General features: G+C 43.9%; 1 protein-coding gene across 1 annotated transcript; it reads left to right on the top strand.

Annotated features, from left to right (window-relative positions):
• Nucleotides 1-1,130: 1,130 nt before the first annotated feature.
• On the top strand, nt 1,131-15,962 carry LOC120521864 (acid-sensing ion channel 1B-like; the record flags this gene model as incomplete). Its single annotated transcript, XM_039743173.1, has 4 exons — nt 1,131-1,258; nt 6,414-6,564; nt 6,714-6,770; nt 15,809-15,962. Coding segments are annotated over 4 exons (490 nt in total), but the record flags the coding sequence as incomplete, so codon positions are not given.
• Between the last annotated feature and the right edge of the window lie 1,265 nt (nt 15,963-17,227).

The following is a 17,227-nucleotide window of genomic DNA, read 5'->3' as shown; positions in this document are numbered from 1 at the left end:
AATAATAATGATAAAATCAAAATTAAACTAAAAAATTAAGCTCTTTTTGAACCTCTTGCTGTTATTACTTACTACAAATTTGAATTCATTCATTTGTACACATTTTCTGATAATAATAAGGAAGGCGCTATATAAAATTCTAATTAAGTGAGAATTTTATTACATTGAAATATTTTTGTGACATTACCCACTATGAGAGATGCAGTTGAAAACATTGTTTGATTGATAACATTTAAACATTATGAAAGGTGCTATATAATCTGAAGCTTGGCTGATTGACAGTTAAAACAAAAACAGAAATCCATAATAATAATAATAATACTAAATAATGAACCACAAAGCAAATTTCTTTTTGAAGCTGTTACTGTTATTGCTCACCATGAATATGAATTTATTAATTTGTACAAATTTTCCTGATAACAATAAGAAATGCACTATATAAAATACTAGTTAAGTGACAATTTTATTATATTTAAATATTTTTGTGACAATACCCACTATGAGAGATGCACTTAAAAATAATGCTTGATTGCTGACATGTAGATATTAAACACTATGAAAGGAGCTATATAACCTGAAGCTGGACTGACTTACCATTACAAAAATCCTTTCGGGAGCTAGATGCCAGCCTGACATGTTTTATATAGCTCCTTTCATGCCCGCTTCTTTCCCCACCACTCATTTAAAGGACATTTGTTTTATGTAGCGCCTTTCCTGGGATGGTCCATCACAAATCAACTTCCAAACTGCTTACCAATAAGAGAATGCCATGGTGGCACAGGGTTTTAGGTTTGCATGGTCTCTCTCCTTAACTTTCTGTCTTTTCCTTTAGCTAGTCCAGTTTTTCTCCCCCATCTCCAAAGGCCTGGTTCATTTTGTGAGTGCACAGGTGGGTAGGCTTTGTGAGACCACTGTCCAGGATTTGTTGCTGCCTTGTGCCCAGTGGTGCCAGGACAGGCTCTGCCTTCCCTGTAACCTTGAATTGAGTTAATGGAGTTTGAGTATCTTTTTTTACAGGATGTGGGGTGGAGCATCAAAGGCGCTTCTTGCCCCGCCCCTTCTTATTGCTCCAATCACAAAGCACAGCCAACTGCTGGATTAGCCTCTCACAGCCTTGCTTCTCATTTCAGATGAGACGTCCTTCGAGGCCGGGATCAAGGTCCAGATCCACAGCCAGAGTGAGCCGCCCTTCATCGACCAGCTGGGCTTCGGAGTTGCGCCAGGCTTCCAGACCTTTGTGTCGTGTCAAGAGCAGCGGGTAACTTGGGCAGGGAGTGTCGGGAGGGGGCTGGGCTGGATGGGCACAGCAGGGGTTTGAGGAGATTTGGAAAGGTCCCCAGTGGGAGAGGACTGCTCAAGTGCTTCACTCCGGCTGGCACTGATGCTAAGGATTATTGGCCTTTTTATCTTCCATGCTGCTTTTCACAGTTTGCATTTCTGCTGATGATAAACAGCCGCAAGTCACGGCAGACCACGGCAGAGGAAGATCACTCTATAAATAATAGATGAGCGGCTCTGCCGGGGGTGAGTGCTTCCAGATAACCAAACAGCAGAATGCGGTCCTCAAATTAATGACCTCTCCATGTCCCTAATGAAACTCACACGGCGTTCTGTCTGATTTGCAAGCCTCCTGATCCCTGGCGCTGTGCAGCCTGCTGAGTGACCTGCCCTTATTCAGCTGGGGGTCTCTGGCTAGTGGCCAGTCTCATGCCAGCTTCTGTCCAGTCCAGTCCAATGTCCACCATAGGTTCTCTGGTGTTTTCCACACAAGTGAGCCTATCCAGGATACTCTTTTGTCCACTTTTTTCATCCATCCTAAAGAAACTACAGGCCCCTCTAATTTTGTCCAGTCAATACGCTGTTGTCACCCTGCACATAGTCCACCACAGGCCCTCTGGTATTTTCTATTGAAGTAAGTCTGTCCAGACTGCCCTGCTGTGCAACCTGTCATATCCAGTCTTTTGTCCCTATCCAGAACGATGTCCATCTCCTCCACTCTGACATTGTCCAGTCAAGTAAGCCTGTGTAATCATCTCTGTTGTCCACACTGTAGACTTTGTCCCTGTCTTTCCTAATGTCCATCATAAGTTCTCTGGTATTGCCTAGTCGAGTAAGCCTGTCCAGACTGCCCCATTGTCCCCCTTGCCATTCACTTTTTTCTCCCTGTCCATCTCGATGTTAACCTCCTCCACGCTGGCATTGTTCAGTTTGCTGAGGGTCTCCAGCGTTTTCTCTCTTTCCCTCTTCTCTTCTGCTTCTAGCCTTATCCAGGATGTGCTCGCACCCATCCACCCATCCATTTTCATCCCTCCCTTTCTACCAGTCCGACAAGCCATTCTGTTGTCCATAACCCTGCCTGCTGCCTGGCTGTCCACTCTGCTCTTTCTTTTGGTCTTTATTCAGCTTCTTTCCTGTGTTCTTGTCCATCCTATTTTCTGCCATCTTTGTTCGACTCAGTTGATCGAGCTGCCCTGTGGGATATCCTGAGACTTTGTGGGATCCATTGGAGGTTGCTGGATATCATGGTCGGCCTGTACACTGGTACTGTGAGTGTTGTGCAGAATGGAGGCAGACCCTCTGTGTTTTTCCCAGTTGATTCTGGGGTTCGGCAGGGGTCTGTTTTTGCTCCTACTCTGTTCAATGCTTGTATGGACTTTGTGTTGGGTAGGGTCATGGGGTCCAGCGGCTGTTTGGAATCTGCTGGCGAAGTCAATGGAGGCTGTGATTGGGGCTTTCGAGAGACTGAGCGAGGTGTCTGAGTATCTGGGCTTGCGAGGGTCCTGGTAAAAACCAACATTCAGGCTTTTAATGACCTCTTAGGCACAGCTGTGTGTCTGTCTGCAGAGAGAGTGTCGACCATGTCGAAAGGTTTGCTTACCTTGACAGTGACATTCATGTGTCTGGTGACTCTTCCTATGAAGTCAGTGGACAGATTGGGACAGCATGGGGTGTCATGAGGTCACTGGAAAGGGGTGTGTGGCGCTCCTGATATCTATGCAAAAGGGCGAAGGTCCAAGTCTTTCGAGTCCTGCTGCTTCCTGTTTGCGAGACATGTACGCTATCCAGTGACCTGAGATGAAGACTGGACCTCTTCGGTACTGTGTCTCTTCGGAGAATCCTTGGGTACTGCTGGTTTGACTTTGTGTTGCTCATGGAGTACAGAATGAGGCATATGACCTGCACTGTAAGGGAGCGTCAGTTACGGCACTACGTTCACGTGGTGCGATTCCCCGAGGGTGATGCGGGCTCATTGTTGAGGACCCGAGCGGCTGGACAAGGCCAATGGATCACCCACGTTACAAATGGCTGCAGCAGATAGATAGTTATTTCCGGAAGGTGGGACTGGACCACGTGTCTCCCCTGGGGGTTTGCCAACCAGGATCCCAAGCCGTTTCATCGTGTGGTGGGTGTGGCAACGTGCTGTACCAGTGCCTGCTTCCCAACCTGACCTGACCTTTGTCTCCCTTCGCTTTTCCAGTTTGTGTACCCAACCTGCTCTCTCTGTACTTTCCTCTCTCATAGCTTCAGCCAGCTATGGGAATATCCTGCATGTTGATTAGCACATGCAGATTAAGACGTAAGATGGGTGGGGCTAAATGGCCATGTTTGTCCAACATGCCTTTGATCGATCTATGATCTCTGTTCAGCATGCTGGGCCTGTTCCACTTTTTTGATACCTGTATTGGCCGTCCTACATCCTTTCTTCATTGCCTGATTGGCTATGTCTATCACCCTATTTTCAGTTGTCCAGCTTGTCTTGTAGTCCATTCCTTAGTTTGTATCCACCCTTCTGACGCCGTCATCAATGATGTGTGCAGTCTTTTGAACAAAATATATTGTCTTTATCTACATGTCCTTCGTCTCACCTTGTTGTCTCCATGTCTTCTCTACTCCTCCTGTGCCCTCTGCCTTGTCTACTCTGTCCACATCATCTGTCCTGTATGCCCTTTGCTTTATCTACCCTCCTATTCCAGCCCATTCTGTCCCTTTGCCAAGTCTGTGATGAATGTCTCTTGATTCTTGTCTCCCCAGTTTTTACTTACCCTTCTAGCACATTGGCGGTCTGTCTCTGCTCTCCCTCTGTGTTTCTCTGTTTCTCTCTCTCTCTCTCTCTCTCTCTCTCTCTTGCTCGCCCCCTATCTCTTTTGCTCTCTGTCTCTCTTTCTCTCAGTTTCTTCATTCTCTCACAGCTACCCATCATCATTGAGACATTGTCAGCAGCAGGGATTGAACTGCTTGATTCCCCAGTAACCTCACTAAAGAAGAACTCCAACAGCCAATCAGGTTTCTGACTATAGTGGAGGCCTTCATCCCTGTCTAGGGCCATGCACTCTTGCTGCTGCATTTAACTCCTCCATTTTTACCTGCTTGTCCCCTTTCAGCTACCCATCTCACTTTAAGGACAACAGGAAAGGGATTGCTTTTTGGGTTGTAGAATTTCATAAGCTGCCCTTGGTAAAGGTGATCTCCATTCAGCCCAATAGCCTATCAAGTGTCTAACTACAACTGTGACCTTTCACATACTGGCTGGCTCGCTCTCTTTCTTGCCCACTGTGTGTGTCTCTCTCTTTCTGCCTCTCTGTCGCCCTTCTTTCCTCCGACCAAACCCTCATTGCTCTCTGTCTGTTCTATTTCACTGAGAGTGTAGCATCAGCAGGGATCGAACTTGGGCCACTGGATTATATAGTCGTCTTGCTAAAGGGGAACTCCAGCAGCTCAGCATTTAAGCAGGTTTCTAAATCCCACGCGCAGCAGCAGACTCTCTCTCTTGCTCATCCCCTGTTTCTCTGTTGCTTGCTCTCTCTCACTCTTCATTTCCCCCACCCCCTTTTGCTCTCTTTTTCTGTTGCTTTTTTGCCTCCTCTGCACATGGCCCCCACATTCTAATGCGGGCCCCTGGGCCAGGATCTCTAATGTGCCCTTCACCTAGGGTTAAGGAAAACGTGATACCCAATAGGAATCTGAAACTTTTTTTTGATATTGTTTTTAGTTTTCAAAATATTTTATGCTGAAGTTGACACTCAACGCTCTAGGATAAATTCTTGCTTTCTGTTCATACATTTTGTTTGTGCATAATATCTACTCATCCCGCGCCGGGCCCCTGTGATCCCGGGCCCCCTGGCTAGATCCCTTTCAGCCCCCCCTTGTGGGGACCATACCTCTGCTACACTCCATTTCTCTCATTTTCCCATTTCTGCTGTGCTCTCTCTCGATTGTTTCCTCTCTGTTTCTTACTCTCTCTCTCTCTGTCTCCCTTACCTCCACCCCATGTTGCTCTCTATTTCTCTATCTTTCTCTGTTTCCTGTTCTCTCACACCTCCTGTTGCTCTCTTGTTTGTTTGCCCCCTCTGCCTCTATTGCTCTTTCACTTCATTTCTCTCATTTTCCTGTTTCTGCTGTGCTCTCTCTCTCTCAATTGTTTCCTGTCTGTGTTACTTGCCCTCTCTCTCTTCATTGCTCCCAGCCTCTATTGTTCTCTATTTCTCTCTCTCTCTCTCTCTCTCCCTGTTTCTGGGTTACTTGCTCTCTCTCTCTCTTCATTGCTCCCACCCCCTGTTGCTCTCTATTTCTCTCTCTCTCCCTTTCTTTCTCTGTTTCTGTGTTACTTGCTCTCTCTCTCTTTTCATTGCCCCCACCCCTGTTGTTCTCTCTCTCTGTGTGTCTGTGTTACTTGCTCTCTCTCTCTCTTCATTGCTCCCACCCCCTGTTGCTCTCTTCCTCTCTCTCTCTCTCTCCCTTGCCCCAGCCCCTGTTCCTCTCTATTTCTCTCTCTGTCTCGCTCTCTTCATTGACCCCACTCCCTGTTGCTCTGCTCTCTGTTTCTCTCTTGCTTGTCCCCCTTCTCTTTATCTTGCTCATTCCCAGTATCCCTGTTGTTCTTTCTGTCTCTCCTTTGGCCTCACCCCCCAACTGCACTCCTTTCTCTCTCCTTTGGTCTCTCATTTGCCCCTCTTTTCCTGTTGCATTCTCTCTCACTTTCTCTGTGTTGCACTTACCCTTCCCATTTCATTAAGAGAGCAACAGCAGCAGTGATTGAACTCGGGCCACTGGATTCTTTAGCCGTCTAGTATTAGTAGCACAAGATTACTAACAAAGCGCTTTAAGATGGGACGGATCTACCCACGGATCTTTTTTCGTAGGCTCTGGTAATTCTAGTGTTAAAAGGGCACCTTCATAGTTTATAAATCCGAGTGGCTGATGAGAGTTTTTCCTGCCGCAGTGTCCGAACAGAGAATTCCACAGGCAGAGCTTCATATCTTTATCCTGCCACCTCCCATCTTGCATTCTGAAAGTACTGCTCCTCTCCAGCCCACCATTGTTGTGTTCCCCTGTCCTTCTCCAAATTCGTAGGGACTGCTGTCCACCCGCCGGCATGAGGGTATAATGACAATGCATTGTTGTTTCATCCTCAGCTCACTTACTTACCCCCACCCTGGGGAGACTGCAAGGCCTCAGCTATCAACTCGGACTTCTTCGACACGTACAGCATCACCGCCTGCCGAATCGACTGTGAAACGCGGTACCTGGTGGAGAACTGCAACTGTCGTATGGTGCACATGCCAGGTGGGAGAGCATTTGGAAATTTAAGAAACGTAACTAGAGGATGGCGGGATGAATTATCATTAAAACTGAGATACTGGGAAGATGATACCGGATGGTAAGAGAGGCCCTGTACTGGTGTTCCTGACTGCTGTGCCGCTGTTCTTTTGCAGGTGATGCCCCCTACTGCACCCCAGAGCAGTACAAAGAATGTGCAGACCCAGCGCTTGGTAAGCAGTGGCCCCTTTCTCTGATCACTCCAGGGGATTGTGGGTCAGATCTTAATTCCCAAAAAGTAATATGCAGTTTTTACCCATCGGACTGCCTTGCTCTATCATAACATGTTTATTCTCTTTAAGACTTTCTTGTGCTGCTATGTCTTTTTGTAATAAGGAGACCAAAACTGCACACAGTACTGCAGGTGAGGCCTCACTTGTGTGTTATAAAAGTCTTCACCCCCTTGGAGCACATTTTACTGTTACACAAGATTGAATCCCAGTGGACTGAATTATAGCTTTCTGGACAATGATTAACAGAAAAATGTTGTGTTATTGTGATACTATTTCCCTCTATTTACCTTTTACCAGTTTTCTTTAAGAGTAAGTGTACTCATCAAGTTCGTTACCGGGTTAGTCTACCTTCACATTTTAAGATTAACACACACCTACATAGATATACGCATAAACACAGACCCTAACCACAAAATTTACTGTATGAAAGACGTATACACATGCACGTTATTCAATAAAACTTGAACCCACATAAGCACTGTATGAATTATACATGCACAGTCCGCTTTCGGGCGGCACAGTGACGCAGTGGGTAGCGCTGCTGCCTCGCAGTTAGGAGACGTGGGTTCGCTTCCCGGGTCCTCCCTGTGTGGAGTTTGCATGTTCTCCCCGTGTCTGTGTCCCCCGGGTGCTCCAGTTTCCTCCCACAGACCAAAGACATGCAGGTTAGGTGCATTGGCGAAGTGAATGTTTTACTTTAATGCACTGTTCATTACTGGACAGAGCTTTTCGCTTGCAGCTTGAATCATATGGCACTTCCGCACTGCTCCAGGTGTTCAAAGAAATTTACCTTAGTACTGCAAACACTCTAAATATGAAGACAAAGTATAGAAAGTTAAAAGCAGTGTGGTATTTATTACATGAATAATAATATCAGTAGGGAAAAACATAAAAGAAAATGTGGATAGCAAAGTCTGGATATATTTAGTCTTTAGAAAAAGCTTATGGAAAGTTAAAAGATGTCAAGGATCAATGTCCCAGGGCGGCTTCTGATCTCACACTCGTAGTTGTTCATGAGATGCTTTGCCTTGATCAGATGGAAACAGAGGCACGTTCCTGGCACCCTCTTCTGATGCCACTTTCTCCTCTTCTTCTGTCGCTTTGTTCTCTTCGTTTAGTCCATTGTATTTATTTTAAAATGCTACAGGAGTTTCTAAAACAACAACAGCAACATTTATTTCTATAGTACATTTTCATACAAATGATGTAGCTCAAACTGATTTACAGGATGAACAAAAAGAGAAATATAGAAATAAAATTAGGCAACACTAATTAACATAGAGTAAAAGTAAGGTCCGATGGCCAGGGAGGACAAAAAAAAACAAACCAAAAAACTCCAGACGGCTGGAGAAAAAAAAATATAAAATCTGCAAGGATTCCGAGGCCACAAGACCACCCAGCCCCCTCTAGGCATTCTACTTAACATAAATGATCTCAATCAGTCCTCATGGTTTTCAGGCTTCACGTGGAAGAATTAGCTGATGATGGTCATGTGGACTTCTGCTCTTCAATCCGTCAATGTAGGGACATCACGGTGCTTTGATTAGGTGGTGGTGGCACAGATCAGCACTGCAGAGAAAGTAGTGGTTAGTACGGATTTTGGAGCCACCAAGAATGATAATGATAATTAAATGCATATACAGAGTATCAGGGTTACACTAAAACGAAGCTATGAGAAAGCCATGTTCCAATAAGGGATCTTTATCAGTTTCTTATAGTGCTCCACCGTATTAGCCTGATGAATTTCTATTGGTAAGCTGTTCCAGATTTGAGGTGCCTAACAGCAGGAGGCCGCCTCACCACTTCTTTTAAGTTTAGCTCTTGGAATTCTAAGCAGACCCTCATTTGAAGATCTAAGGTTACGTTTTGTTGTATAAGGTGACAGGCATTCTGAAATATAAGATGGAGCAGATTATTGAAGGCTTTGTAAACCATAAGCAGGATTTTAAAGTTAATTCTAAATGGCACAGGTAACCAGTGTAACGATGCTAAGACTGGTGTGATGTGCTCAGATTCACTTTTCCTAGTTAAGATTCTAGCAGCTGCATTCTGCACGAGTTGCAGTCGATTGATGTCGTTTTTAGGTGGTCCTGAGAGGAGTGCGTTACAGTAATCTACCTGACTGAAAACAAAAGCGTGAACTGACTTTTCAGCATCTTGCAGAGTTATAAGAAGTCTAACTTTTGCTGTATTTCATAAGTGTAAAAATGCTGTCTTAGTAATCTGATTAATTTATGATTTAAAATGTAGCTCTAAATCAATAATGACCCCTAAATCCTTTACCTCTGTCTTGACTTTTAATCCTAATGGATCAAGTTTATTTCTAATACCTTCATTATATCCATTTTTGCCAATCAAAGATGTGATTGCCTTATCCAGGATGTCAATACAGTATGTTGAATGAATTTGCTCATACTCTTTCATCAGTTTTGAGTATGTCCTTTTTCCCCAAAAAATAAAACTTTTTGATGCTGCTTAGAACCTACTGGCATGTCTTCCTTTCCCAGGCTGCAAACCCATTTAGCAACTTGCTGTCCCAGATGCCCATCCTTTCTCAGTTTATAAAGAAACTGATATCCTGAGGCATCGCCATGTCTTCCTCTTTTTGTTTGAACAGCTGTTTTAAAAGTGAGATGCTATTTGGGAAGAGGAAATGCTTTGATCTGTCCTGTGTATAAGTTCATCTAGTGTTGTCTTGAGCAAAATATAATAGAAAATATAAAAAAAAATCTGCAGATTTTGCACACCACGACAAATACTGAAGTGAAAACAGTTCAGTGGTCTAAATTAATTACAAATATGAAACACAACATTACAAATCTCCTGAGTTTTCTCCCTCTTTAACATGACACTGCTAAATCCTCCCTGATGCTGCCAACTTGTTTCAGAAGTGCCAGAATTAGTTCAATGGAAGTCACCTGTCAGGGGTTTCACTTGATTGTTGTCTAAATGCACCTGAATGTAGAAGGGCCAACGTGGTGAGTCTGTATGGTGGGCTAACCTACACCGTGAAGATCAAAGAACACTTCAAGCAACTCTATGGAAAGTTCAAGTCAGAGGATGGAGACCAGAAAATATCAAGAAGAAATGGAAAGAGTGCAGCAGAGCTGTAAATCTGTTAGAGCAGACCGACCAGAAAAACTGAAGAAGACGAATGAGAGAGGCCATCAGGAGATCTCTGAGAACACTCTTTTCAGTGAAAAGCTACATTGGGACAGATTGGAGAGACTGGGCAGACAATAACTGTGCCCAGGTACATCACCAGTCCCCGCTTTATGTAAAGAGGCAAAGAGAAAAAACATCTCAGAAGATGACGTGTGGAAAACTCTGAAGTCAGCTAGAAGAAGGTTCTATGGTCATATGAGACCAGAACTGAGCCATCACTGGCTATCGTTCTAAATGCCACAGTAGATTGCATATTATTACAAACACACCAACCCCACCATGAAGCATGGTCATGGCACAATCAGGGGATGTTTCTCTGTAGCAGGCACTAGAAGGTTTATGAGGGAAAAATGAATACAGCAAAATATGGAAAACACCTGATGAGTTCTTCAAAAAACTTGTGCCCCGGGAGAAGACCAGCAAGACAACAAGCCCACAAGCATAAAGTTAAAGCAGCATAGGAATGGCTTCAAAACAGCAATGTGATGTCCTGGAGTGGCCAGTTCAGACTTTGAGAATTTGTGGCTGGACTTGACCAGGGGCTGTTCACTCACGATCACCATGACACCTGACAGAGCTTGAGCAGTTTTGAAAAGTGGAATGGAGCTGATAGATAGAGACCTGAGCACATAGGACCGAAGTGTGTGGTGAGGCGACAAGGCTTTTCAGCCATCGGACTAAATGTCCCATTAACGGTGCACATTATCAAACACACACCATCCCACAGTGCAGCATAGTGGTGGCAGCATCCAAGTCTTCTCTGTAGTAGGCCCTGGAAGACTTGTGAGGTGAAAATGAATACAGCAGAATTTGGGGAGATGCAGGAGGAAAACCGGATGAGGTCTACAAGAACTCTGCTCTTCAGGAGAAGATCTGTGCTCCAGCAAGACAACAAGTTCAAGCAGAAAGTCAAAGCTTCAAAACAACAATGGGAATGTCTTGTAGTCCGGATCTCAATTAAGTGGAGTGTTTGAAGGTGGATTTGAAGAATGTTGTTGACACGTCATCACCATGACACCTGACAGAGCTGGAGCAGTTTTTAGTAAAGAAGAAAGGGTTGGGAATGGCAGAGCTGAGAGAGAGAGAGAGACCCAAGCACACAGATTCAAAGCTGTCATGGCTGCCATCTTCCGATCACTGACTTGCAAGCAGTTACTTTGGGTTTTTTATTTATAATTCATTGAGATCACTGCTCTGCTTTCCTTTGACATTCTGTTAATCTGTGCCAAAATGGCGAAATTAAACATAAAACATGAAAATCGTCAGGGGGAGGGGGTGAAGACTTTTTAAAGGCACTGTATAATTTAAGCATATCCTCACATCAGGATGCTATATAACACTAACATCCTTGTAGCTGTGTTTACCCACAATTACCAAAGTTCTGCAGCTTTAGTTTGCTTCATGGGATTCTGGCAATAGCCTGACATGTTGAAATGATTCCTTTTTCTTCTTCCTCTTTTGGCTGCTCCCGTTAGGGGTTGCCACAGGGGATCATGTTTTTCCATCTGTTCCTGTCCTCATCATTCTTGCTCTGGCACCCCCATCACCTGCATGTCCTCTCTCAGCACATCCATAAACCTTCTCTTAGGCCTTCCTCTTTTCCTCTTCCCTGGCAGCTCTATCCTTAGCATCCTTTTCCCAATATACCCAGCATCTCTCCTCTGCACATGACCAAACCAACACAATCTCGCTTCTCTGACTTTGTCTCCCGACTGTCCCACCTGAGCTGACCCTCTAATGTCCTCATTTCTAGTCCTGTCCATCCTCATCACACACAGTACAAATCTTAGCATCTTTAACTCTTCTACCTCCAGCTCTGTCTCCTGCTTTCTGATCAGTGCCACCGTCTCCAGCCCATATAACATAGCTGGTCTCACTACCGTCCTGTAGACCTTCCCTTTCATTCTTGCTGATACCCGTCAGTTACAAATCACTCCTGGCACTTTTCTCCACCCATTCCACTCTGCTTGCACTCTCTTTTTCACTTCTCTTCCACAATCCCCATTATTCTGTACTGTTGATCCCAAGTATTTAAACTCATCCACCTTCGCCAACTCTACTCCCTGCATCCTCACCATTCCTCTGACCTCCCTCTCATTCTCACACATATATTCTGTCGTGGTGGTCCTACTGACCTTCATTCCTCTCCTCTCTAGAGCATATCTCCACCTCTCCAGGGTCTCCTCTACCTGCTCCCTACTATCGCTACAGATCACAAAATGACATCAGCAAACATCACAGTCCACGGGGTCTCCTGTCTAATCTTGTCTGTCAACCTGTCCATCACCATTGCAAATAAGAAAGGGCTCAGAGCCGATCCCTGATGTAATCCCACCTCCATCGCTCCTACCGCAGACCTCACCATGGTCACACTTCCCTCGTACATATCCTGTACAACTCTTACGTACTTCTCTGCCACTCCCGACTTCCTCATACAATTCCACAGCTCCTGTCGAGGCACCCTGTCATATGCTTTCTCCAGGTCCACAAAGATGTAATGCAACTCCTTCTGGCCTTCTCTATACTTCTCCATCAACACCCTCAGAGCAAACATCACATCTGTGGTGCTCTTTCTTGGCATGAAATGATTCCACAGACAAAAGCTGTTTTAAAAGCTTTAGTAAAAATTCAAAGTAAAGCAGTTCACACAAAAATAGAGAAACGTTGATACTGCAAAATAAAGTTCTGTTTGAAGCTTTTATATCTTGATTGTTTTTTACGTTTTCTCATACAGTTGAACCATTTCTACAGTAAATGGTCAGAAAACTGTATGCCTATCCCACTTACAAGCTGCAAATGGGTCTTTCAGTCCATGCTAGCAATGGGACAATTCCAACACTCACTGACTTTCTGTTAACAGTAATTAACACACTGTATTACACATATAGCTAAGAAGGGTCTATCTGATGTTAACTTACAGGGGTAAACGGTTATACCAAAATCTATAACTATGAAAGAAAATTATACTCTATTCAAATTAAGCAATCACTAATATGACTTTAACTTCAAGCATTAATTTTCTAAGATTGGCTTTTACAATCATGTTAGTCTTTTTTATGGCTTCTGTTTGCTGTCTAGATGCACAGTAGATATGGTGAGCCCTCTCAGGTTCTTCTCATTAGGGGTACTTTCAAGTTTCAGGCCTCCCATTGTGTATTCATATCTAATACTTCTACTCTGTACCACATTACTTTGCATTTACTCACATTGAATTTCATCATCCCATCCACAAATCTGTCTGAGTCTACATTCTGCTCAGGTCCCATCGTAGGTATTTTGCTGATTCTACATTATCTGCTACCAGCCACTGTACCTGCTGAACACAGGAAATAAAACAATTTAAAAATATTTGTTATCTCTTACTCCACTTTCAGCTACTTTCCTCGGTACTCACATATGTGTGAATGTCTTCCAACTGCTGTTCCATTTCTCAAGCTCATTCCCGTAAAGCCTGCTTATCAGACTCTGTCATTATTTTTGTGGCGTTTTTCTCGCCTCCTGTCCGCTGTTATACCTGCCGTCTCTGCGTACCACTCTTGCCTTTTGTGTGTCTCACACTCGCATTTCCTCTTCCCGTAGTGTCACCAAATCCAAGCTGACCAATCATACCCAAAGCCCAACTGACCAATCAGATTGCTCAGGGAGGGACTGGACGCACAGACATCAGTCTTTTATTATACAGTACAGTTGTGACCAAAGGTTTTGAAAATGACACAGATGTTGATTTTCACAAAGTTTGCTGACTCCGTTTTTATGATGGCAATTTGCATCGACTCCAGAATATTATGAAGAGTGATCTGATGAATTGCAATTAATTACAAAATCCCTCTTTGCCATGAAAATGAACTTAATCCCCAAACAACATTTCCACTGTTGTTGTGAAGAAGGCTTCAGGGCATCCAAGAAAGTCCAGCAATCACCAGGACCGTCTCCTAAAGCGGGTTCATCTGCGGCATCGGGGCACCAACAGTGCAGAGCTTGCTCAGAAATGGCTTTTGTGAAAACCAACAATTGGGTCATTCTCAAAACTTTTGGCCACAACTGTAGATACCCACAGAAGCCAAGAGAGGACATGCAATATTGTTAATTTTTTACATTATTTCTTCGAGATAACGGACTAATTTTATTGAGATCTGAAGAAAACGAACTTTGTTTTCTTGAGATAATGGAATAATTTTATCGAGATCTTGATAAAACAAAAGATCTTCTTTTCTCGAAATTATGAAATAATTGTATCTAACGTTTAATGTTTAGCTTATTGAAGCCACATCCTGTTTGAAATGGCAGAAGAGCAGAACTTTATTGATCAGCATGTCACATTTTTGTTCAATCAAGGGCTGACGCAGGCTGAAATATGTTTCTGCCTTAGTTTAGAAAATAATAATGTTAGTGTCCGTCATTTAAGAAGACAGTTAGCAAGGTAAAGCTGTATAGGCGTTGCAATCTAAGCGAGCTTGATGCCAGGAGCAAAGGTTAAGTTTCATTTTCTCAAGATCGTGATAAAATTATTTCGTTATCTCAAGAAAACAAATTTTCGTTTTCTCAACATCTCAATAAAATTACTCTGTTATCTCGAGGAGAGAATTTAAAAAAATAACGATATTGCACGTCCTCGCTCGGCTTCCATAGATTGCACCTACTTGGTTAGCATCACTAAACTCGACAAGCTTGTCATTTTTATTCTTCTTCTAATCGTGTAAGACATTTTACAGTATTTGCTGAAACTTGATAAGCAGCAGACCAGCACCCCCAAAACATGCTATACTTTGTATCTTTAGTTGACAGTGCCTTCATAGACCTGCATTCCTTCCAATGTGTCTCTATAGAGTGGTCCAGATCTAATTATGCAACTTTCATTACGCTATAACTTAAGTTTATTACATAGGAAATCGCCCAAAAAATCCCAGACCATCGAGAAGCATGCAAACTGACGACATGAAGAATTGTCTTTGCACCAAACTGGAATCGTCCCCACATAAATCAGTCATCCAGACAATCAGGATCTGCATAATTAGATCTGGACCACCCTGTATCTTCTATGGCTCCTACTCTAAATAGACAATATCCTGAGAGCCTCAATATTCCCAAAACAGATTTCTTCTGATTACCAGTATATTAGGGTAGTCAATGCCCATTAGGACCCCTATCATCCAATAAAAGTAATTTGCAATGTTCAGATAAACTCCCAAAAGCTTTCTCCACCTAAACATTATGTCGGGGTGGATCAATACCCTCAATCGGAAACATCTTCTGGTGATTAAAACTTACCATGGACGACCCCCTGAGAGGTCTTACGGTGTGTTTTGGGGTCATTGATCCTCAGTAAACAACATTAATGGGAGAGCAGCCCTCCCCCAGACCGCATTTGTGAAGGTCAATATCTGCAGCAGGCAACGTATTCCAACAATCCATATTCTTTCAGAAACAGAGTTGTTTCCAAGGACCTTTATTCTAAACAGACAATTCCAGCTGAGGATCAATAGTCCCAATAGACAACTTATTAGGAGGTCAATGGCCGCAGCGGGTAACATCCCCTAATAATGAGAACTCCTTTCTCCAGTGCATGAAAAATTCTATGTGAGGATCAATACTCCCTGAGGACCGTATCATCCATATCCTCGCAAACATGCTTTACTGAGCAAAAAAAAAAACTGGTATTGCTTGTGGCAAAAGGCAGTTTTCTTTTTTTAGCTAAGAATATTTTATTCGCAGCCAATAAAAGTCTGCATGTATGTATGTAAGCCAAAGCATTTCTTCATAGTCCTTCTCCTCCAGGTCTCCATTCATTGCTTTTCTCACCCTTTTTTTTTTAGATTTCCTGGTGGAAAAGGACAATGATTATTGCGTCTGTGAGACCCCCTGCAACCTGACCCGCTACAACAAGGAGCTCTCCTTCGTCAAGATCCCCAGCAAAGCCTCGGCTAAGTACCTAGCCAAGAAATTCAACAAGTCGGAGCAGTACATCTCGTAAGGACAGCCGGGGAGCGTTCTTAGTAGATGCCAGCCAGGCATCAGGGGTGGTTTTTGTCATAACAGACAGGGTGTCCTTTTGTGTTTCCCTCCCCATGCCAATAACTCTGGTGGTCGTACTGGTCCATCCAGCCATCTGTTTAACCCAGTTTCAGTATTGTGGTGAGACAGAATGTGTGCCGTCAGTGACTGACTCTGGGATGGGCAGCTGTTTTTCCATTTTATTTACAGGCATATCTGTGCAAAAGGACGAAGGTCCAAGTCTTTAGAGTCCTGGTGCTTCCTGTTTGCGAGACATGGACACTGTCCAGTGACATGACATGAAGACTGGATTTGTGTCTTTTCAGAGAATCTTTGGGTACCCCTGGTGTGACTTTGTGTTGGTCATGGAGTCCCGAATGAGGCACATGACCTGCATTGTGAGGGAGCGTCAGTTATGGGACTACAGCCATGTGGTGTGATTCCCCGAGGGAGATCCCGCTCATTGTTGAGGACCCGAGTGGTTGAACCAGGCCAAGGGAACGACCACGTAACACTTGGCTGTGACAAATAGAGGGTCATTTCTGGAGGGTGGGACTGGACCACATCTCTGCTTGTGGGGTTGCCAACCAGTATCCTGATCCGTTTCATCATGTGGTGGGTGCATGCTCCCTGACCTGACCTTCCACCGCAGGTCTGTTCCTAAAAACTCCTTTACCTAAAAATATGAATGACCCACATTTTTGCTCAAATAACACCAAGATACAAGACAACTAAATGAATGTGTGTAATAATATTAGTAATCAAAACAAACCCTAATAAGGTATTGCCCTTCATTAAATAATCTCATATATAAACGTCTACACGTGGAAGTGTGTGTGTCTGTCTGGCCCGGAAGTGAGAGGTGGAGTAGGGGGAAGGGCGCCACCTCTGAGGATACAGACAACTCTCTTAGCTGCTAATAACACAAGCGGGGCGAGCACGTCAGTCAAATGAAACCTCAGAAGAAGGACAAAGTCGCTTAGCCCCTAACATCGGCAAAATGGTATCCCTTTTACTTTTCCTCCCATAGCTAATGCACAAGCGAGGCGATCACATCGGCAAAACGAATCCTCCTAGGAGAGAGAAGCCCAGAGTTGTTCCTTTCAATTACCCGACATCTCTACATTTCAATTTTTTTCCGGTGATTTCAATAGTTTCTAGGACCCCGGGCATTTTACAGCACGGGCTTACAGTAGTAAACTCAGTAGTACAGCTAGTATTTAATACAGTCATCATTTCCA

Source organism: Polypterus senegalus, unplaced genomic scaffold (assembly GCF_016835505.1).
Source record: "Polypterus senegalus isolate Bchr_013 unplaced genomic scaffold, ASM1683550v1 scaffold_2817, whole genome shotgun sequence".
In the NCBI taxonomy this organism is placed as follows: Eukaryota; Metazoa; Chordata; class Cladistia; order Polypteriformes; family Polypteridae; genus Polypterus; species Polypterus senegalus.
This window is presented reverse-complemented; position numbering and strand designations above follow the sequence as displayed.